General features: G+C 37.3%; 1 protein-coding gene across 2 annotated transcripts; it reads left to right on the forward strand.

Annotated features, from left to right (window-relative positions):
* The first annotated feature begins 2,850 nt into the window (after positions 1-2,850).
* Positions 2,851-22,987, forward strand: LOC128697877 (very long chain fatty acid elongase 4). 2 transcript variants are annotated; one of them, XM_053789870.2, is made up of 9 exons: positions 2,851-2,993; positions 5,572-5,654; positions 6,487-6,674; positions 7,516-7,596; positions 8,987-9,158; positions 17,539-17,666; positions 19,902-20,051; positions 20,850-20,972; positions 21,281-22,987. In XM_053789870.2, the coding sequence occupies exons 2-9, from the start codon at positions 5,588-5,590 to the stop codon at positions 21,398-21,400; spliced, it is 1,029 nt and encodes a 342-aa protein (XP_053645845.1). In that variant the 5' UTR covers positions 2,851-2,993; positions 5,572-5,587; the 3' UTR covers positions 21,401-22,987. The 2 variants fall into 2 exon arrangements, with proteins under 2 accessions (XP_053645845.1, XP_053645846.1); XM_053789871.2 differs by having other exon boundaries at positions 2,851-2,987.
* Positions 22,988-23,805: the final 818 nt, after the last annotated feature.

Here is a 23,805-nt window from a genome sequence, read left to right on the forward strand (position 1 = left end):
GTTGCTGCTGTTACTGTTACTGCTGTTACTGTTACTGTTACTGTTGCTGTTACTGTTACTGTTGCTGCTGCTGCTGTTACTGTTGCTGTTACTGCTGCTGTTACTGTTACTGTTACTGCTGCTGTTACTGGTACTGTTGCTGCTGCTGTTACTGGTATTGTTGTTGCTGCTGTTACTGTTGCTGCTGCTGCTGTTACTGGTACTGTTGCTGCTGCTGTTACTGTTACTGCTGCTGTTACTGGTACTGTTGCTGCTGCTGTTACTGGTACTGTTGCTGCTGCTGTTACTGTTGCTGTTACTGTTACTGTTGCTGCTGCTGTTACTGGTACTGTTGCTGCTGTTACTGGTACTGTTGCTGCTGCTGTTACTGGTACTGTTGCTGCTGCTGTTACTGTTGCTGCTGCTGTTACTGTTGCTGTTAGTTACTGTTGCTGCTGCTGTTACTGGTACTGTTACTGTTGCTGTTACTGTTGCTGCTGTTACTGGTACTGTTGCTGCTGCTGTTACTGGTATTGTTGTTGCTGCTGTTACTGTTGCTGCTGCTGCTGTTACTGTTGCTGTTACTGCTGCTGTTACTGTTACTGTTACTGCTGCTGTTACTGGTACTGTTGCTGCTGCTGTTACTGGTACTGTTGCTGTCATCACAAACACACTAGACAGACAATATTACGCTGTCTAGGCAACTCATAAAATATTCATTGAACTCTAATATTTCTCTAAAAAACACTGACGAATTCTCGTGGGTCTTTCAATTCCCTGGAAGAAAAAAGTCCAATTATTGGAAACCAAAATTTCCCTAATAAGACTGGGATAAAAATATAAGAAAAAAAAACTCTGAGAATATCAGTTCCAAACTGTCTGTTTCCATGGTGACACAATACTTGCTAAAAATATATATTACTGAGATTCTCTCAGTCATTATATATATACACTCAGAGATCTATATCTTTGTGTATACATCGCGAGACATGTGTATCATAATGTTAATGTAATTAGATGCGAATATTTATGTATATACACTTAGATGGGTCTATAAATAACAAAAAAAGGCACAATACAGTGACTGGAACGATACACAAATAACTCGCACATGGAAGAGAGTAGCTTACGACGACGTTTCGGTCCAACTTGGACCATTTAAAGTCACACTGTGAATGGTCAAATCGGACCGAAACGTCGTCGTAAGCTCCTCTCTTCTATGTGCAGGTTATTTGTGTATAGATGTGTCTACCTCTGCACGAGTATATACACTGAAAACTGCCTATTTTTCAGTATATATATATATATATATATATATATATATATATATATATATATATATATATATATATATATATATATATATATATATATATATATATATATATATATATATATAATGTCGTGCCGAATATGTAAAACTGGTCAATTAGCAAGAACTCATTTAAAATTAAGTCCTTTCTAAAAATTTCTCTTATACGTTTAAAGATATATTTTTTCCATTAATGTTGATGTAAAAATTTATAATTTTGCACCAAAAGGAACTTAGAAAACTTACCTAACCTTATTATAACAAGCGCAATTTATTTTAGCCTAACCCAACTAAATATATTTTAGATTTGTTTACAATAATTTAATACTACTAAACAAACAGTGAAATATATTTTTTTCATTAGGTTCAGAATGATTTTGGCGAAATTATTGCATACACAAATTTTCACTTGTCCTATATGGCAAGATGAACGTTGCTATTTAAGCCAAGATCGCAAGTTCTGCCTATTCGGCACGACATATATATATATATATATATATATATATATATATGTATGTATGTATATATATATATGTATGTATGTATATATATGTATGTATGTATGTATACATATGTATGTATGTATGTATATATATGTATGTATGTATGTATATATATGTATGTATGTATGTATATATATGTATGTATATATATATATATATATATATGTATGTATATATATATATATATATATGTATGTATATATATATATATATATGTATGTATATATATATATATATATGTATATATATATATATATGTATGTATATATATATATATATATATATATATATATATATATATATACGTGTGTGTGAGTGCCTTTAAATATTAATTAAGCACTGGTTAATTATAGATACTGGTTTCTGTGATACAAAGAACGCATCTTCAGATTGGTTTCAAACTGTCAAAGCTGGTGTAACTTAATGGAAGATTAGAATTAGCTTTGAGCTGTGGAACTGCCAATTTGTCATTATTTATTTAAGATAAAAGAAGTTGCTTTCCATGCAATATGTTGCAATCAACTTTTTTGAACTGGCTCCAAATATCCATACTCTATATTATTTCTTTTGCGCTCATTGTGGTAGATGGGGCTGAGCTTGTAGGATCTGGGGACACCTTGCTTGATTCTCAGAGCTTCCCTCACCTCCACTTGTGTCTAAATTATTAATAAGACTAAAACTTGAATAATGAGACATTTGTGTAACATTTGAGTGTCTTTATCCTGGTAAAGTTTCTCCAGTCAGTTGCTCCAGGCGGGGGGACTGATCACCTCAAACTCCTCTTCTCTGTATTGGACTGAAGAAGTCACTGACTGGCGAAACGTTTCCACAATAAAGATAGACAAATGTTGCACAAGTCTCATCTCTCTTGTTTTATTCAATCGCTCAAAAACTCTACCAACAAAATGAAGTCAAATAACTTAGACAAACCAATCCTATTTATTGGATACAATAAGTATAATATTATCACTAATAAGTTAACATATAAAATGGTAGAAAATGTGAGGAAGTTAGAGTAATAATGTGGATATAAAGTGTAAGTGTTGTGCGGGTAGTTGAGCAGGAGTGGGTAGTGGCGTCTGCTGGAGTGACACTTGAGGGTGGTGGCAGCGGTGGTGGCAGCGGTGGCACAGTGGCGGCGGCAGTGGTGGCACAGTCAATACTCACTATTATTGTAATATTTGGTCCATCAGGTGAGCGTAAGTATTAAGTTACTAGTGATCCAGGTGATGATCTACTTTATTATTACTTAATAAATCATATTAATTTACTACCAGTAATTGTATACAATAATTATTGGCTTTATTTTAACCATTATGTGATAACCTGTGTAAATATATAGATAATTGTTAGTAGACGTCAGCTTAATTGTTAGTAGACGTCAGCTTAATTGTTAGTAGGCTTCAGCTTAATTGTTAGTAGACTTCAGCTTAATTGTTAGTAGACTTCAGTTTAATTGTTAGTAGACTTCAGCTTAATTGTTAGTAGACTTCAGTTTAATTGTTAGTAGACTTCAGCTTAATTGTTAGTAGACTTCAGCTTAATTGTTAGTAGACTTCAGTTTAATTGTTAGTAGACTTCAGCTTAATTGTTAGTAGACTTCAGCTTAATTGTTAGTAGACTTCAGTTTAATTGTTAGTAGACTTCAGCTTAATTGTTAGTAGACTTCAGTTTAATTGTTAGTAGACTTCAGCTTAATTGTTAGTAGACTTCAGCTTAATTGTTAGTAGACTTCAGTTTAATTGTTAGTAGACTTCAGCTTAATTGTTAGTAGACTTCAGCTTAATTGTTAGTAGACTTCAGCTTAATTGTTAGTAGACTTCAGCTTAATTGTTAGTAGACTTCAGCTTAATTGTTAGTAGACTTCAGCTTAATTGTTAGTAGACTTCAGCTTAATTGTTAGTAGACTTCAGCTTAATTGTTAGTAGACTTCAGTTTAATTGTTAGTAGACTTCAGCTTAAGTGTTAGTAGACTTCAGCTTAATTGTTAGTAGACTTCAGCTTAATTGTTAGTAGACTTCAGCTTAATTGTTAGTAGACTTCAGTTTAATTGTTAGTAGACTTCAGTTTAATTGTTAGTAGACTTCAGCTTAATTGTTAGTAGACTTCAGCTTAATTGTTAGTAGACTTCAGATTTAATTGTTAGTAGACTTCAGCTTAATTGTTAGTAGACTTCAGCTTAATTGTTAGTAGACTTCAGCTTAATTGTTAGTAGACTTCAGTTTAATTGTTAGTAGACTTCAGCTTAATTGTTAGTAGACTTCAGCTTAATTGTTAGTAGACTTCAGCTAAATTGTTAGTAGACTTCAGCTTAATTGTTAGTAGACTTCAGCTTAATTGTTAGTAGACTTCAGCTTAATTGTTGGTAGATTTCAACTTAATTGTTAGTAGACTTCAGCTAAATTGTTAGTAGACTTCAGCTTAATTGTTAGTAGACTTCAGCTTAATTGTTAGTAGACTTCAGCTTAATTGTTAGTATACTTCAGCTTAATTGTTAGTAGACTTCAGCTAAATTGTTAGTAGACTTCAGCTTAGTTGTTATTAGACTTCAGCTTAATTGTTAGTAGACTTCAGCTTAATTGTTAGTAGACTTCAGTTTAATAGTTGTTAGTAAACTTCAACTTAATAGTTGTTAATAGACTAAAGCTTAATAGTTGTTAGCACATTTCACCTTAATTGTTGTTAGTAAACTTCAGCTTAATAGTTGTTAGTAAACTTCAGCTAAATAGTTTAGTAGACTAAAGCTTAACTTAATAGTTGTTAATAGACTTCAGCTTAATTGTTAGTAGACTTCAGCATAATGGTTGTTAGTAGACTTCAGCTTAATAGTCATTAGTAGACTTCAACTTAATTGTTGTAAGTAGACTTCAGCTTAAATGTTGTTAGTAGACTTCAGCTTAATGGTTATTATTATTATTATTATTATTATTATTATTATTATTATTATTATTATTCAGCTTAGTAGTCTCCCTACACATGATATCTAGGCCAAAACACATAAAAGAACCTTAACAGAAATAAGCCACACTGTTTGTCTGTCATGTCAGCCTTCTTGGCTGTCATGTCAGTCTTCTTGGCTGTCATGTCAGTCTTCTTGGCTATCATGTCAGTCTTCTTGGCTGTCATGTCAGTCTTCTTGACTATCATGTCAGTCTTCTTGGCTGTCATGTCAGTCTTCTTAGCTGTCATGTCAGTCTTCTTGACTATCATGTCAGTCTTCTTGGCTGTCATGTCAGTCTTCTTGGCTGTCATGTCAGTCTTCTTAGCTGTCATGTCAGTCTTCTTGGCTGTCATGTCAGTCTTCTTAGCTGTCATGTCAGTCTTCTTAGCTGTCATGTCAGTCTTCTTAGCTGTCATGTCAGTCTTCTTAGCTGTCATGTCAGGGAAATTTTTGAGTAATAGTTTTTTGTTTTTATGTTTTTGTTTCTACTCATAAACTACATTGCACTTAAGTGTAGTGGTCCATTGGGTCATTAACCCGTAAACGGTCCAAACGTATATGTACGTTTTTTCAACATTTGAAAGTATGTAAAAAAAGTAGATCATCTTTTTGTTTTTTTTACATTTGAAAATGTGTAAAAAACTTTGATCTAATTTTTTTTTTGTTACATTTGAAAATATGTAAAAAAAAAAAACGTAGATCTACTTTTGTAGCACTACACATGTGAACATAGATCTGCTTGGACCGTTTACGGGTTAACACTAAACACTAGATAATTTTTATTCTCAAAAATTTGATGGGATGTTAAGTAGTACTGTATTGGTTTTACCTTTCAGAAGACAGTTTGGCACAATGGAAGTCTTCCAAGAAAAGATTCATAAGCTCCAAGATTTTTATGAGTGGACCATGACTATTTCTGGTGAGTAAAATTTATTTTACATGAATGAACAGAAAGATGGACATGTGGCTGGAACTGTGGTCTGTAACTTGACAGTCCAGTGGTCTACAGTATTTGATTTTTTAAATACAGTGGAACTCTACTTGCGAGTTTAATCCGTTTCATGACCTTGCTCGCATCTGGATTTGCTTGTTTGCAGAATAAATTTTCCTCATTTAAATTAATTGAAATGCAATTAATCCGTTCCAGTGGAATTCTGTACTTCAATAATTTTGCTAATATCAACTCTACGGCTTATTTATCTATCTCACTTCATCTAATATGACATAATAAACAATATAAATAACATAGAAACCTGATATATACTCTAAAATGAATAAAATATGTCATTCATGTAGTGGTATGGGCGGTGTCGGCGGTGGACAAGAGTTTACAATCATAAAAACCATTCGAAATTACCACTAAGGGATGGCTAATTGCTGGGAAGTGAACTCCATTATTTATGCTTAGATTTCTTTCATTTTTGGTGTACATTAATAAGCATCTTTCCATCATATATTGCCCAAGTTTCAATAAGATAGTCCAACAAACAAATGAGATACAATTCCCAAGATCAAGAGCAAGAGTCCCTCACCAGCGTCAAGGAACCTGCCTTGAGGTCTGCTCACTTGTGGAAATTTTGCTCGTGTATGGAAGCAAAAAATCGAACCATCGACTGGTCATATTTGGAAAAACTCGCATGTGGACACGCTCGCAAGTAGAGGTTCCACTGTATATGAAGTAGTGTTATATGCAGTATACGAATGTCATCTGAGGTCTTTGAACAGTGAGGAAATGTTCGTTCTTTCTGCAGATGAACGCGTTAAGAACTGGCCACTGATGTCATCTCCACTCCCTACTGTGGGTCTTGTGTCTGCCTACCTCACCATGGTCAAGTTCGGTCCCAGAATAATGTCATCACGTGCACCACTGCAACTCAGAGGGCCTCTTATTTTTTACAACCTGGCTGTTATGTTACTTAATCTATATGTTGGTGTGGAGGTAGGTCATTGACCACTTTTTTTATTATTATTAGTCACTGAAGTTGGAGATAAAGCTTAATTGACAATTCATAATGACTTAATGAATGTGATATCACTGTACATGCATTTGCAGACTTAAAAACTGGATTGTTTAGCTTTCTGTTGGTGTTAGGATGTTGTCTGCCAATTGTGATAGTAGGGAAGTACAGTATTTGAATAACCAACCTGTAATGTTTAACATTCTTGCTGCATTTATGCAGTGACAATTTTGTTTCTTATGTTAAAATTTTGTAGGATAATATTGTTGTGCAGGAAAATGGTGAATCAAATACAGTGGACCCCCGGTTAACGATTTTAATCCGTGCAAGAGGGGTAATTGTTATGCGAAATAATCGTTATGTGAACTTACTTTTATTGAAGATCTGGTGATGATTGATGGGATAGAGCATTATCTTCTTACTGTTTAGAAGGGGAATCTCCTTCCATTACGACTTGAGGTAGCAAGTCCTTTTCCGGGGTTACTTCCCTTCTTCTTTTAATGCCACTAGGACCAGCTTGAGAGTCACTGGACCTCTGTCGCACAACAAATCTGTCCACTGTACATTCCATTCCCAAAGCTGACGCAAGACCATTCTACCCAAGCTTTAATGTGTGTAAAATTATTAAAGTTGACAGCTTCATGATAAGCTGCCCATCCACTACTGACAATCAGAAGTAAAAAAGATGATCCAGAGCTATAACAATTGCTAGTTGATGATTGTAAATGAAAATTTTGGGAGGTATGCAAATTAAAGTTTGCTTTAATTTGGTTCTTTTGTGTACTTTCATATGCACTGTACTACTTGTAGCTTTTCTTGCAGTTGGCAGTGGTATCTGTGAGGTTGCGATACAGTTGGTTTTGTCAGCCAGTGGACTACTCTACAAATCCTGATGAAATGAGGGTAAGTGTTTCTAGCAAATTACTGATAGAAGGTTAAACTTAGCTTGAATTTTTTGAGCCAATTTTTATATTTTTGTTCAACGTTTTCTAGGTAAGGAATACCGAAATACAGTACCTGTTACTTTTAATATTTTTATGAGGCCTCTATCCATTAAATAAGTGCTTTTTTGTATGATAACCAAAAGGTAATGCCATCATGAGTCATGATGGCATTGATCATTGAGGGAACTTGAGCTAGAGTTTGCCACAGCCACACTGGCAGGAGATTCATCTGTAAAACTTTCATTTGTGGTCACACTGGGGCCCATGCTAACTTCCCTGTGGTGTATAAATATATCTAGTTGGATGACTTATTGTAGTCAGCTGGCTGAGTGGCTTACACACTGGCCTGGAGTTTTATGATTCACTCGCCATGGGTTCAAACCTCACCTGTTCTATAATTAGGTAATACCAGTTATTTTTAGGTAGTGTTGGTTCTTAATGGTGTAGGTATAAATATTAGGAGCTTGTGTGTGTGAAAACACTGTTGTGTTGATGTAAACTTGGGTGGTGTGAGATGCTTGCCTCTGCCTGTTAGCTGCCAACGTCATGTAGTCATAAATAAATAAAAGAAAGGCACCTCTATTCACCAGTCGAGGGATTTCATATAAAAAGAAGTGTAACATGCACTTACCTTTAATGAATAAATAAATCTTGTACAAATATATTCTCAGTCAGCATGAAAATTAGCAGTCATAATATAGACATAATTGAAGTAATTCTTGATAACAAATTTATCAGCCAGTATTCCAAATGTAAGTTAAATCAGTCCCACAAATGCTAACTAATCTTAAATCCAACATTGGACTATTCATATGAAATATATGTCACACATAAAAGGGTAAGTGAAAAGTGTTTCTCCTCCCCATTAAAGGTTTACTGCTTACTCATGCTCTGTCTGTAGTGTTAACTTCATCTACATTTTCTCCACTGTCACATGAACCAAACTTAATATACTATGGTATGGGAATATTAACACAGTGTTGCTGATAAAGATACACAAGCAGTAACTGGAAAGCTCACTCAAGTCTGATCAGACTTGAAGAATCCTGCTCTGCAGGCAGAACATTGTCTTAGTTTCTTTTTACTGCTAGTATCTTTATCAACTAATGTTGAGATATTAAAAGAATAGTATAATTTAGTGCCTCTGGTAATGATACATATAATTTTCTTGTATCATTTAAGTTTCTTTTGATCACTTGCTTATTGGGTGACTTTCATTTTGTATTGATTGTTGCTAGTTTTTTTCCAATACTAACTGGAGCTTTGCTATTCCTATGTGCATTAATAATATTTAAGGTTCAGGTTTTTTTGGTCACTTGCATGATTGTGATAAGAGAACACTTCCTCAGATAGCTGCAGCACTCTGGTGGTATTACATCTCCAAGCTGGTAGAGTTTACAGACACGCTTTTCTTCATCTTGCGTAAAAAGACCAATCAGTTGACCTTCCTGCACATTTATCATCACTCCACCATGTTCTGCTTGTGGTGGATTGGCATCAAATGGGTGGCCGGGGGTTCCTGTAAGTAGATACTGTATAATACTTTTTTTTCTGAACGAGTAAAATCTTGTGTATTATTTGATACTGCCGTACTTTTAGTTTTCATCAGTTTACGATGTGGAAAGTACAAATAATTATGTGATTATAGGAAAGATAAGCTTAACAGTAATCTGACTTATAGTCAGATACATAGACAGAGCAAGCCTTTATTAACCCTTTGACTGTTTTGGTCATATATATACCTACCATCCGACTTACGACCTGCTCGACATACGACCACTCGACTTACGACCGTGTTTTTTATGCCAAATTTCTGGGAAATAAACAACTGTTTGTGTTGTACACAGTGTTTATCCTAAACCTTACAGTATAAAATACAGTACTAACAGTGTGGAAATTAGGAGATGTGGAGTTAATAAAAGTATTAGAGGGCTGAAGAGGGGTTGTTGAGGTGGTTTGGTCATTTAGAGAGAATGGATTAGAGGGGTCATCCTCGAAAAGGTTGGAAGGAAGGGGTAAGGGAGGTTTTGTGGGCGAGGGGCTTGGACTTCCAGCAGGCGTGCATGAGCATGTTCGATAGGAGTGAATGGAGACAAATGGTATTTGGGACCTGACAATCTGTTGGAGTGTGAGCAGGGTAATATTTATTGAAGGGATTCAGGGAAACCGGTTATTTTTATATAGCCGGACTTGAGTCCTGGAAATGGGAAGTACAATGCCCGCACTCTAAAGGAGGGGTTTTGGGATATTAGCAGTTTGGAGGGATATGTTATGTATCTTTATACGTATATGCTTCTAAACTGTTGTGTTATGAGTGTGAAGGCTTACTTAGCCCTGTAACAACTTCAGACAGTATTACCCAGGCTGGCTCCTCCTCAGGAAAATTAGTGAATAGAAAAAGAAATAATAACAGACAAACATAAACACTTTATTATATAGAAAATATAAAACACTTAAATATGAAATATTAATCCTACATTAAAGAAAATGAAAAATGAAAAATATAAATAACTGAATTCAACGCTAATATATATAGGGGTGTCTGGTGCTGGTGACACTGTGTTGTTGAAATTGTAGCCGTTGCTGATGATAGGGGGGGGGTCGCAGGTGTTGGTTACAACCCACCGGTTCGTTCTTCACAGTATAGCCGTGAGTATTATATCCCGATGACAGGAAAGCATGTTCTTTACCACTGCAATGATGAGGGGTTATGTCCTGCAATTTCATACAGGTGCACAGGTAATTAAATCCAAAAAGGGGAAGTCTCAGGACGTTAGTCCATCTCCATCAGTTCTGCTCGTTGATTGGCAGGTGACCCTCTCTGTCATCCAAGCTGGAAAGATAGACAGGTTACCCACTGCTTAAGAAATCACTCTCCATGATAAGTACAATACCTAAAAGATGTGGTGATTATTACAACAGTCAACCTAGAACAAGACTGAAAGGACTAAGTTTATTATTGGTCAAAAGTGAAGCTTTCAACCAATAAGTCTACTAGAATACAAGGCAGGCATGTACTTACAGTAGTGCTGGGAGCTGTGAGTCTAGTGATTACTGTTTGGACCGGAGCCCCACACGTCACCTTTCGGGGGGGGGGAGAAGGAGGGGAAGGGATAGCGGGAGCTAGACTGACCCTACCTTAACAAGCAGCCGGCAGTCAAACTATCACTTTCGGGGTGGGGGAAAAAAAATAGCGGGAGCTTGCCTTCCCCTACCTTAACAAGCAGCCGGCAGTCAAACTATCACTTTCGGGGAGGGGAAAAAAGGCGGGAATAGCGGGAGCTAGACTTACCCTACCTTAACAAGCAGCCGGCAGTCAAACTATCACTTTCGGGGAGGGGAAAAAAGGCGGGAATAGCGGGAGCTAGACTTACCCTACCTTAACAAGCAGCCGGCAGTCAAACTATCACTTTCGGGGAGGGGAAAAAAGGCGGGAATAGCGGGAGCTTGACTTACCCTACCTTAACAAGTAGCTGGAAATGAAACTATTGTTACTCTATACTCCCTCTCTACTCCTATCTATTGAACTTTTCCCTCACAATGAGCACCTCTGCAAAAACAGTGATTATGTGTGAGTGAGGTGAAAGTGTTGAATGATGATGAAAGTATTTTCTTTTTGGGGATTTTCTTTCTTTTTGGGTCACCCTGCCTCAGTGGGAGACGGCCGACTTGTTAACAAAAAAAAAGCATAAAAAGTAAAGTAAAACATGAAATACCAAAATAAAACAAAATAAAGTCATTACAAAAATGTGATGTTGATATTCAGTAGTAAAGTTCGACTTACGTCCATTTCGACTTATGACCGGTTTCTCAGAACCGAACTCGGTCGTAAGTCGGATAGTAGGTGTATACGTCTTACGAGCCACCGTTTTTGACATACAGTGGACCCCCGCATAACGATATTACAGTGGACCCCCGGTTAATGATATTTCTTCACTCCAGAAGTATGTTCAGGTGCCAGTACTGACCGAATTTGTTCCCATAAGAAATATTGTGAAATAGATTAGTCCATTTCAGACCCCCAAACATACACGTACAAACGCACTTACATAAATACACTTACATAATTGGTCACATTCGGAGGTAATCGTTATGCGGGGGTCCACTGTATTTCAATCCAGAAGTCTGTTTGGGTGCCGTTATAGACCGAATTTGTTCCCATAAGAAATATTGTGAATTAGATTAGTCCATTTCAGACCCCCAAAAATACACCTACAAAAGCACTTACAAAAATACACTTACATAATTGGTCGAGTTGGGAGTTGATTGTTATGTGGGGGTCCACTGTATATACTCATAAATTCTAGCAGCTTCAAATCAAGCAGGAGAAAGCTGGTAGGCCCACATGTGAGAGAATGGGTCTGTGTGGTCAGTGTTTACCTTCAGCATGCAGTGCATAATGAGAAAAAAAAACGACCATTTTTTTAATTAAAATGCCGACTTTGTGGTCTATTTTCATATAGTATTTATGGTTGTATTCTCGTTTTCTTGGTCTCATTTGATAGAATGGAAAACATTTTATAGAAATAGAGGTGATTTTGATTTGTTTTACTATGACAAGAACCTTGAAATGGAGCTCAAAGTAGGGGAAATGTTTGATTTTTGCCGATGTTCAAAAGTAAACAAATGATGTCATTTTCCAATATATGTCCAAGTAGCCATTCTAATATGCAGTCATGAATGGGTTGACATTATTTATACAATTATTACAATATTGCAGTAGTCTGCTTAACAGTAAATCTTCTATTTTTTGTTTGAATAAAAATTCAAGAGAAAGCAAGAGTAATATCAGAGGGGCCTGGAGACTTGACTGATGAACAAAGAAAATGTTATTTTAGAGCCAGGAATGTCTGCATTGTTAATTCTGGACCCTATTTTGAAATTGTCATATTTTTTAATTTTCGTGAAATTGGCCAAATTGCAAATTTCTGGCCACGTTATTGAAATCAGTAATTGTTGAAAATAAGAAAAAGTTTTGGAGTGAGATTAACAAGTTAAGGAAGCCTAGAGAACAAATGGATTTGTCAGTTAAAAATAGGAGAGGAGAGTTATCAAATGGAGAGTTAGAGGTATTGGAAAGATGGAGAGAATATTTAGAGGAATTGTTAAATGTTGATAAAGATAGGGAAGCTGTGATTTCGTGTATAGGGCAAGGAGGAATAACATCTTGTAGGAGTGAGGAAGAGCCAGTTGTGAGTGTGGGGGAAGTTCGTGAGGCAGTAGGTAAAATGAAAGGGGGTAAGACAGATACCTAAAGTCAGTGCCGGATCAGCCGGGCTGTGGCTCGTACGTCGGACTGCGTGCGGCCAGCAGTAACAGCCTAGTTGATCAGGCCCTGATCCATCGGGAGGCCTGGTCGTGGACCGGGCCGCGGGGGCGTTGATCCCCGGAATAACCTCCAGGTAACCTCCAGGTAAGGCAGCCGGGATTGATGAGATAAAGATAGAAATGTTAAAAGCAGGTGGGGATATAGTTTTGGAGTGGTTGGTGCAATTATTTAATAAATGTATGGAAGAAGGTAAGGTACCTAGGGATTGGCAGAGTGCATGCATAGTTCTTTTGTATAAAGGCAAAGGGGACAAAAGAGAGTGCAAAAATTATAGGGGGATAAGTTTGTTGAGTATACCTGGTAAAGTGTATGGTGGAGTTATTATTGAAAGAATTAAGAGTAAGACTGAGAATAGGATAGCAGATGAACAAGGAGGCTTTAGGAAAGGTAGGGGGTGTGTGGACCAGGTGTTTACAGTGAAACACATAAGTGAACAGTATTTAGATAAGGCTAAAGAGGTCTTTGTGGCATTTATGGATTTGGAAAAGGCGTATGACAGGGTGGATAGGGGGGCAGTGTGGCAGATGTTGCAGGTGTATGGTTTAGGAGGTAGGTTAGTGAAAGCAGTGAAGAGTTTTTACGAGGATAGTGAGGCTCAAGTTAGAGTATGTAGGAAAGAGGGAAATTATTTCCCAGTAAAAGTAGGCCTTAGACAAGAATGTGTGATGTCACCGTGGTTGTTTAATATATTTATAGATGGGGTTGTAAGAGAAGTAAATGCGAGGGTCTTGGCAAGAGGCGTGGAGTTAAAAGATAAAGAATCACACATAAAGTGGGAGTTGTCACAGTTGCTCTTTGCTGATGACACTGTGCTCTTGGGAGATTCTGAAGAGAAGTTGCAGAGATTGGTGGATGAATTTGGTAGGGTATGGAAAAGAAGAAAATTAAAAGTGAATACAGGAAAGAGTAAGGTTATGAGGATAACAAAAAGATTAGGTGATGAGAGATTGGATATCAGATGGGAGGGAGAGAGTATGGAGGAGGTGAATGTATTCAGATATTTGGGAGTGGACGTGTCAGCGGATGGGTCTATGAAAGATGAGGTGAATCATAGAATTGATGAGGGGAAAAGAGTGAGTGGTGCACTTAGGAGTCTGTGGAGACAAAGAACTTTGTCCTTGGAGGCAAAGAGGGGAATGTATGAGAGTATAGTTTTACCAATGCTCTTATATGGGTGTGAAGCATGGGTGATGAATGTTGCAGTGAGGAGAAGGCTGGAGGCAGTGGAGATGTCATGTCTGAGGGCAATGTGTGGTGTGATTATAATGCAGAGAATTCCTAGTTTGGAAGTTAGGAGGAGGTGCGGGATTACCAAAACTGTTGTCCAGAGGGCTGAGAAAGGGTTGTTGAGGTGGTTCGGACATGTAGAGAGAATGGAGCGAAACAGAATGACTTCAAGAGTGTATCAGTCTGTAGTGGAAGGAAGGCGGAGTAGGGGTTGGCCTAGGAAAGGTTGGAGGGAGGGGGTAAAGGAGGTTTTGTGTGCGAGGGGCTTGGACTTTCAGCAGGCATGCGTGAGCGTGTTTGATAGGAGTGAATGGAGACAAATGGTTTTTAATACTTGACGTGCTGTTGGAGTGTGAGCAAAGTAACATTTATGAATGGGTTCAGGGAAACCGGCAGGCCGGACTTGAGCCCTGGAGATGGGAAGTACAGTGCCTACCTGGAGAGGAGTTTATCTGGAGAGAGTTTCGGGGGTCAACGCCCCCGCGGCACGGTCTGTGACCAGGCCTCCTTAGGTCAGTGTCCCAGGATGCGACCCACACCAGTCGACTAACACCCAGGTACCCATTTTACTGATGGGGAACATAGACAACAGGTGGAAAGAAACACGTCCAATGTTTCTACTCTGGCTGGGAACGAACCCAGGCCCTCACCGTGTGAAGCGAGAGCGTTAACCACCAGGCCACCAGAGCCCGCACTCTGAAGGAGGGGTGTTAATGTTGCAGTTTAAAAACTGTAGTGTAAAGCACCCTTCTGGCAAGACAGTGATGGAGTGAATGATGGTGAAAGTTTTTTTTTTCGGGCCACCCTGCCTTGGTGGGAGTTGGCCAGTGTGATAATAATAAAAAAAAAATGGGCAGATTCTTGTACTCAATCAATAGAAAAAATGAAGTTCTAGAGAAACAGCTTTGAGTTTGGTCGAATGGAACAATGGAATTAGCCAAAAATAGGGCTCAAAGTGGGCGAAATCGCCAATTCGTAAATATCCCCGAGGTCGCTAACTTCGCTAGAGCATAACTTCGTCAGTTTTCCATCAAATTTCGTTCTTTTGGTGTCAATTCAATCGGGAAAAGATTCTCTTATCATTTCATAAGAATTTTTTTTTGGGGGGGGGGATTTTGCGACACCAGGAGACACCTCAGGATTTGGAGTTGCGACAGTCAAGGGGTTAAAATGAAGCTTTGTCTTATGTGAATTTTTTCTAGTTACATAAAGAACACACAAGTCTGAGAACAGAAATGTGCATGTAGAATGGATAGTGTCAACATTGCCAGTGTAATGTGTAAAGCATAGGAAAATCTCGCATCTCATGGATTGGGGTAAGGTGTATCTGATCCTGCACAGGATCAACACAAACAGGCAGAAGTGCCACAAGGATGCCATCACCATTTCTAAAACATTTGCCTTCACCATTTCTAAAAGGTTTGCCATACCATTCTAGAACTTGCATCCCCTGATAATCCTTTTTCATATTTCTTCATTATCACCCACTCAGCAACTCAGATCTCACCTGTACCTCTCCTCTCATCTAACCTAGCCTTCCTCTAAGTACCTGACCATTGGCCATTACAAGAAAGTCATATTAAAGGCTTGCGTTGTTTATAAATTGTCTGATTGGTGGAGAAACATCAAGAGTGCAAGAGATTCATGATTCAGGGAAATAGTCTGTGGAGATGGACCATTTAAATGTTGCAAGAAAAGGCAGAATTTGGTGAAACATCTGCTGCTGCTATGACAATGAGGATGAGGCTGTCAACAGTGAGGATGAAAATGATCCAGTCTAGCTCCACAATTCAATACAACCTGAAATCTTTTTAGCAAATATACAAATAAACAGTTGCAAAAATTAAGGAGGAAACAGAGATATGGATATAGACCAAGATATTCTTATCAAGATATTTTGTGACTACATAGGGATTACAAATATGAAAATTACAAGAATTAACAATTTGGATAATGAGTCGAGTGGATGATAATGAAGAATTCAGATCTCTCACTGCAAGCTGACTATCACAATAAAATTCTGCAATTTGTATTATCCTGAGGTGTTCTCTGGCAGTCAAAATTTTTTACCCTCATTTAGTTTAAATTTTTTGTTTCTCATCCAAGTCTGAATATCCAGCAAAAGAAACTTTAAGCAAGAGTTGCATCTTCATTTAGAACCTGGTTGTAGACTTGTGCATCATCAGCATAAAAATGATAATCCACTGTATGGGCATCCAACAGTAAGATTAAGCCAGTAAACAAAACCAGTCCAAGAACAATGTCTTGAGGAATTCCATAGGGCAAAGGAGATGGCTCTGATACAATCCTTGATTATGGCTTGATAGATAAGATTTCAGAAGTGACAGTGCAGTATTCATAATTGTAATTGCAGATGTGAATTTCCCAGAATACAGTACTGGGTTGCCTGCCCAAGCATATCTTGTCTCTCTAAGACAAAAAGGTGATAGTAACCAAAATCAGTAGAATTATCAGTTTCTTGGAGGTTATGTTCCTGAAAACTGGTGCCTGAGGTGAAATTGTGATATGTTGATAAAAGAACATGTAAGGAAAAATAGGGTTATGTTCATAACACCTCGAAAAAAGTAAAATTTTTTTTTTAAATTTTGCAGTTGGTCATAAATAAGTATTCATAACTTACATTTTAGTTGTCACTGTTTTTGATCTGAAAATGAGTGGAGAAGCATAATTGAATGTACATAGTGAGGTTTATAACAATATCCCTGTAGCTCGACTAGTAAAATAAACTAACTTTACCTTGCCTTTAATTCTGAGTGTTGGCAGTTGTTAACATAGAAGTGTTTTTTAGTGTAACAAACTGCCAAGTATGTCATCAAAGCTAGCCTGTGCAGCTTTCAAAATAGACTGGACAGCCATGCATGAGAAGGGTTGGGTTTAAAACCACTTACCTAGCATGGGCCAGTAGGCCTGTTACAATGCTGTTATGTTGTTTAGGAAAGAAGTGGTTTAGTAACAGAATTGTGTATGAGTGGTTGAGAGTAGGACCTGCATAGCATGAGCCAGCAGGTCTACTGCAGTGCTTTTATTTAGGGAAGCCATGATTCTAGGTTTATTAGGTTCTGTTCCATCAAAAAAGTCTACCTATTTACCAATGCTATGGAGTATCTTAAAAAATTATTTCTGCCAACTTGTCAGGGAAGTTACTCTGTATACTTATTTTTCCTAAACTTTACAGAACAATCACTGTCATTTTCCTTTGAAACATTGGACCTGGGTACAATATTTCTGTAGAAATTTATTGGAAATTCAATTTCTGGATGGGCAAAAATCTGTAATTCTACTGACACTGTTCAAAGACAATTTCTTAGTTGCATTTTCTTACAGCCTTCCTAGCAGCCATGATGAACAGCTTCGTACATGTCATCATGTACGCCTACTATGGTCTTTCAGCGTTGGGCCCTTCCATGCAGAAATACTTATGGTGGAAGAAACACATCACCTGTATTCAACTGGCAAGTCAATATATTCTTTATTTTTGAATATCATAAATGTCTGTTTATTATAAAGAGAATGTAAGGAGCTGTAATCATCTGATTTTTTGTAGTTACTCTTGAGTAATAATGCCTTACTCTTCTGTCAGACCCTGATCCTCTTATCACCAAAATTTTAACCTGCACACATTCTCTGCAACATGTAGACTGCAGTAATTTCACTTGTTCAGACTAATTCATTCAGTACAGTACAATACTGCACTGTACTATACTCTGTTGTACCATACTGTACTGTACTGTACCATACTGTACTATACTGTACTGTATTATACTGTATTATACTATTCTGTACTATACTGTACTATACTATACTGTGCTGTACAATACTGGGCTGTACTGTACTATACTGTACTGCACCATACTGTACTATACTATACTATATTATACTATACTATACTATACTGTATTATACTGTTCTGTACTATACCATACTATACTATACTGTACTATACTGTATTGTACTATACTGTACTATACTGTGTTACACTATACTGTACTGTACTGCACTATACTATACTGCCCCGTGGCCTGGTACAGTGCCCTGTGCCCTGGGGTCTATGCCGGTTGTCTATGTTCACCTATCAGTAAAATGGGTACCTAGGAGTTAGTCGACTGGTGTGGGTCGCATCCTGGGAGAAGGACCTAATTTGTATGAAATGCTCTGCATAACAAGGGGCTTTCTATATACATAGTAGTATGTCACTGATGTCAGCTAGGCCTGTATACCATGTACATGTACTTGTGATAAATAAAGATACATTTTTTTTTTTAACAAACCAGCCGTATCCCACCAAGGCAGGGTGGCCCAAGTAGAAAAATGAAAGTTTCTCTTTTTAAATTTAGTAATTTATATAGGAGAAGGGGTTACTAGCTCCTTGCTCCCAGCATTTTATTCACCTCTTACAACACGCATGGCTTACGGAGGAAGAATTCTGTTCCACTTAACCATGGAGGTAAGAGGAAATAAACAAGAACAAGAACTAGGAAGAAAATAGAAGAAAACCCAGAGGGGTGTGTATATGTATGCTTGTATATATATGTGTAGTGTGACCTAAGTGTAAGTAGAAGTAGCAAGACGTATCTGAAATCTTGCATGTTTATAGGACAGAAAAAAGGACACCAACAATCCTACCATCATGTAAAGCAATTACAGGCTTTCGCTTTATACTCACTTGGCAGGACGGTAGTACCTCCCTGGGCGGTTGCTGTTTACCAACCTACTACCTATAAAAGATACATGTATTATTATATTATTATTATTATTGTTGTACTATACTGCACTGTATTGTTGTATACTGTACTATACTGTACTGTATAGTATAGCATAGTATAGTTCCCCTTCCTTCCTTTCCCTTAGAAAAGTCACCAAAAATATTTCAGCCAGTTTGAGGTCTATTTCAAGCTACTTCCAGACTGAAACTGAACAAAATCATCTCATTTTTCACTGGTCTTCTGTATTGATACCAAGAAACAGCCAATAAAACTATGAAAACTACCCTAGAAAACACCTCAAAGTCATGGTGGGGTAGGATTTTTTTTTTTATATTGTGCACACCCCTGGCACAGACTCGTTATCTTGCATCTAAGCCAAAATTAACCACTCGCAGCATATGTGAGGGACCTGTGCCTAAAGAATATTCTGCATGAGTGACACTGTCATCAGTAACATAAATCTATGTGGGAGATAGTAAAAGTGTTAATATGTATTAATGCAATGTAACATTTATGCAAAGTAACATATATGAAGGGGTTCAGGGAAACCGGCAGGCCGGACTTGAGTCCTGGAGATGGGAAGTACAGTGCCTGCACTCTGAAGGAGGGGTGTTAATGTTGCAGTTTAAAAACTGTAGTGTAAAGCACCCTTCTGGCAAGACAGTGATGGAGTGAATGATGGTGAAACTTTTTCTTTTTCGGGCCACCCTGCCTTGGTGGGAATCGGCCAGTGTGATAATAAAAATAAACAATGTAGAACTGCAGATACCAGTAGGAAAAATCAGATGGGTCAGAAGAATTGACAGTTTATTGCAGTTATATTGAATTTGAAAGTTGTAGGTAGATCCAAATTCAAATGTATTGGATGTGTAACGGTGATGTTGTGTCACATATGATGTTTCTTCTCTTAATACAATTATACAAATGAATGTGTAAAATAAATTACTGGGTTATAATAAAAGATTAACTGCAAAATTTTTTCAGGTTCAGTTTGCTAGTGCAGGAGTACTGGGTGCACGAGCAATTGTTGTTGGCTGTGACTTCCCACTATGGATGCAGTATGCACTGGTGGTCTACATGAGTAGTTTTATTGTACTCTTCGGTCAGTTCTATGTACAAGCCTACAGACTTAAGGTATGAATAATTTGTGGGAAGATTCACATTGTTCCTGAATTTTTAAATACATACATGTAAGAGTATTTACAGTACTTTACTGTAGTATGATGTATAGAATGGTGTGGTTGTTTTTCTTTTCGATTGCATCAGCTGTTTAAACTGATGTCAAATAGCCCTCTACATGTCTATATTACATACACTAGCTTCTCAACTTATGAATTACAGGCATTTGCACTTACAAATGAGGTCCGTGAAAGTGACGTTTTTTAAAACATTATGCGAAGCCACTTAGTTGCATTGAAAAACAAGAATGTGTGAAGGAATAAGGTTTTAAGTTACCTTCAAGTTGGATAAGTAATTGATCAAATTAGATAAATGATATTGAAGTCTGATAAATTTAGACCTATTAGTCTGACTGTAGCAGAACAAATTTCAAAATAGTGGCACTACTGCATATTCCTTGGATAGCTATGAAACCATGTTAGTTGTGAATCAGCCCTGCATAGCATTTGCCAGTAAGTCTACTGCAGTGCTTCAGTTCTCTTGTGTTTTCATAATTACCTAACCACTCACCTGGAAGTGGGAAAATGGAGATGAATTGTAAAACATAGAATATAGAATGTTATTGTACGAGTAGGGGAAAAATAAAACAAACAAAAAAGTAAATATTATTCATTGAAGAGTAAGGTAGTAGGAAAAGAGGCAGGAGTGAAGGGCAGTGTGGATGGGAGGAAATAATGCGGACTACTGAGTTGTTGTGCTGTTAATATTAATCATAATTATGATGATGATTATATTTATATTTTTCATTATCAGAGGAAGCTGAAGGAAAATAAGAATGGCCGGGTCCATCACAAGAGTGAAACCAATGGGGTAATTGCAAATGGTGTGACCTCCAAACTACACATGGCCAATGGAGCCCTGAGCCGGGATGGACAGGTATAGCTATGAGCTTTTCAGTACAGTACTACATGTAAAGAATTTTAACATAATTTCCTCTTCATTTTATTATAAAGGAATTAGTGGACAGTTTGACATTATATTAATTTTATTGTGTATGCTTCAAAGCATTTGCTTGAAGAGGCTTTAAAGTCCTCTATAAAGGTTATAAGTTGTCATGAAAAATATAGCACGTACAGTAAGATCCTATTAATTGCTTCATACTGTAGTAGTATTGGTGGATTATAAAACAGAAATGTTTCTTGACTTGCACTTGCTAGTGGATTATTCTAATTATTATATTACAGGTTGAAAAGAATATCTCTGGAAAGAAGTCAGAGAGAGCCAATGGAGAACGTAGGGGACACAATAATGTACGCACTCGTACACAGGCACGACGTGAGGGGCGTCCTCGTCAAGATTCTTAATTTACTTGTGGAGGTTTTGGTTCATCTCTCCTTTGTTTCTCACAGTAAAGCAGTTTTCGTAGGTTAATATCACTAGAGACTGTCGTTCTGAAGTTGAGAGTAAAATTGCAGTTAACTTCTGGATTAATGACATTTAAAATGCATGTTCGTTATAACAGAAAAAATTAAATTATATTAATTCAATTGTTTTCAATATGATACAGTACATAATAAGAAGCTAATGTTAAATGGCTTTGCAATGCCATTGAAGAAACTATTAAACATTCCTTCAATTTACTTGATGGAGCATTGAGTTTTATATGTTTTACTCAAGATTTTTTATAAGAAATTGATGTAGCCAGTGATGTTTTTTCTTTCTCAACGCTTCAGTTTAAGTACATTCTTTATGTTGATTGTCAGCTGACTTCTGGTGCACATACATACCACTGAGTTAAGTTTTCATGGTACATATACATCAGTTCAACTTTAAGCAGTCATCATTATTACAAACATGTCATAAGAGATTGCTAAAAACACTAGCATATTGTTAGAGACAATGTTGCTGTTGAATTTATTCTCAAAAATTAAATCCTACTTTGTGGGTTTGTGAAGACTGTGTTGTGTGTACTTGAAATGGTTTATACAGTAACATCTTCATGGGTTGCAATTGTTTCAAAGATCAAAGAATTTGTTCTTACTGCTTATTAGGTTATATTTTAGTTTCATGATAACTAATGTAAACTGTATATTCAGTTATTAATGGCAGCTTTTTTTTTTTTTTAGCAGCATGGAGAAATAAGATAACTTGCTCTAGTGACATTGCAATTTTTTGAAGAAAACACATATTTAATATAGTATATTTTTATTTCCAAGCAGAGTACAATAAAATACAGTGTATTTTTATTTGCAAATACAGTACAATACAGTAATTTCTCCCTTGCTTAGAATACTTGTTTTCATAAATCTCCCATCTTTAGAATTAAATTTAAAAATCAGAAGTGCAATCTGTAATTTTCCAAAGAAGAAAGAATTCCAAATTTTTATTTTCAACTGGTTTACAGAGTAATAATACATTAGAAATGCTATTGTGAGTTGTTGGATAATTTCTTCCCTCCCAAATGGCTTGTTTCTCTCTTACAGTATGAGAGAGCTTGTTAATTTTTTATAAATATACTGAAAGATGGTAGTAACAATACATCAGAAAAGTATGACGTTTAAACCACTGGGGAGGGAGAGCTTCATAGAGTGCATGGAGAGTATGAAGGCAATGGTACTCTATGTAGAGCATATGGAGGAGGTGAAAACCTGCCAGGACAGCGAAGGTACTGCGGTACATATTCACAGATCATAAACTGGAAACTATCACATCTTGTTTACAAAGAAAAAACTTAGTGCAGGTGTGATGAGGCTGCCATCATCCACCTCACCAACACCATCATCCACCTCACCAACACCATCATCCACCTCACCAATACCATCATCCACCTCACCAATACCATCATCCACCTCACCAACACCATCATCCACCTCACCAACACCATCATCCACCTCACCAACACCATCATCCACCTCACCAACACCATCATCCACCTCACCAACACCATCATCCACCTCACCAACACCATCATCCACCTCACCAACACCATCATCCACCTCACCAACACCATCATCCACCTCACCAACACCATCATCCACCTCACCAATACCATCATCCACCTCACCAACACCATCATCCACCTCACCAACACCATCATCCACCTCACCAACACCATCATCCACCTCACCAACACCATCATCCACCTCACCAACACCATCATCCACCTCACCAACACCATCATCCACCTCACCAACACCATCATCCACCTCACCAACACCATCATCCACCTCACCAACACCATCATCCACCTCACCAACACCATCATCCACCTCACCAACACCATCATCCACCTCACCAACACCATCATCCACCTCACCAACACCATCATCCACCTCACCAACACCATCATCCACCTCACCAACACCATCATCCACCTCACCAACACCATCATCCACCTCACCAATACCATCATCCACCTCACCAACACCATGAAACAAAGCAAGAGGGATTTTATATATATTTTTAAAATCATTGCACAGATAATATTGGATCGACATAACACAAAATATCATAATCTGATCTCTTTTTTACCTTGCCTAATCTTGGTATCATTCGACCCCACCTGTAATTATATCTGACCTAACCCAACCCAGCAGCACCTCACCTCCCCTATATGCTTTGTATTTATACCATTGCTTTTATAATAAAAGTTTTCTAAGTTGAAAGGGTTTTACCACCATCTGTCGGCTCATAGTCATTCTTTTACGCACATATTTCCTAGAAATAGTTTCTATTACAATTCGTACAATATGGGATTTGGGCAGTACAG

Source organism: Cherax quadricarinatus, chromosome 68, assembly GCF_038502225.1.
Source record: "Cherax quadricarinatus isolate ZL_2023a chromosome 68, ASM3850222v1, whole genome shotgun sequence".
Taxonomy (NCBI): domain Eukaryota; kingdom Metazoa; phylum Arthropoda; class Malacostraca; order Decapoda; family Parastacidae; genus Cherax; species Cherax quadricarinatus.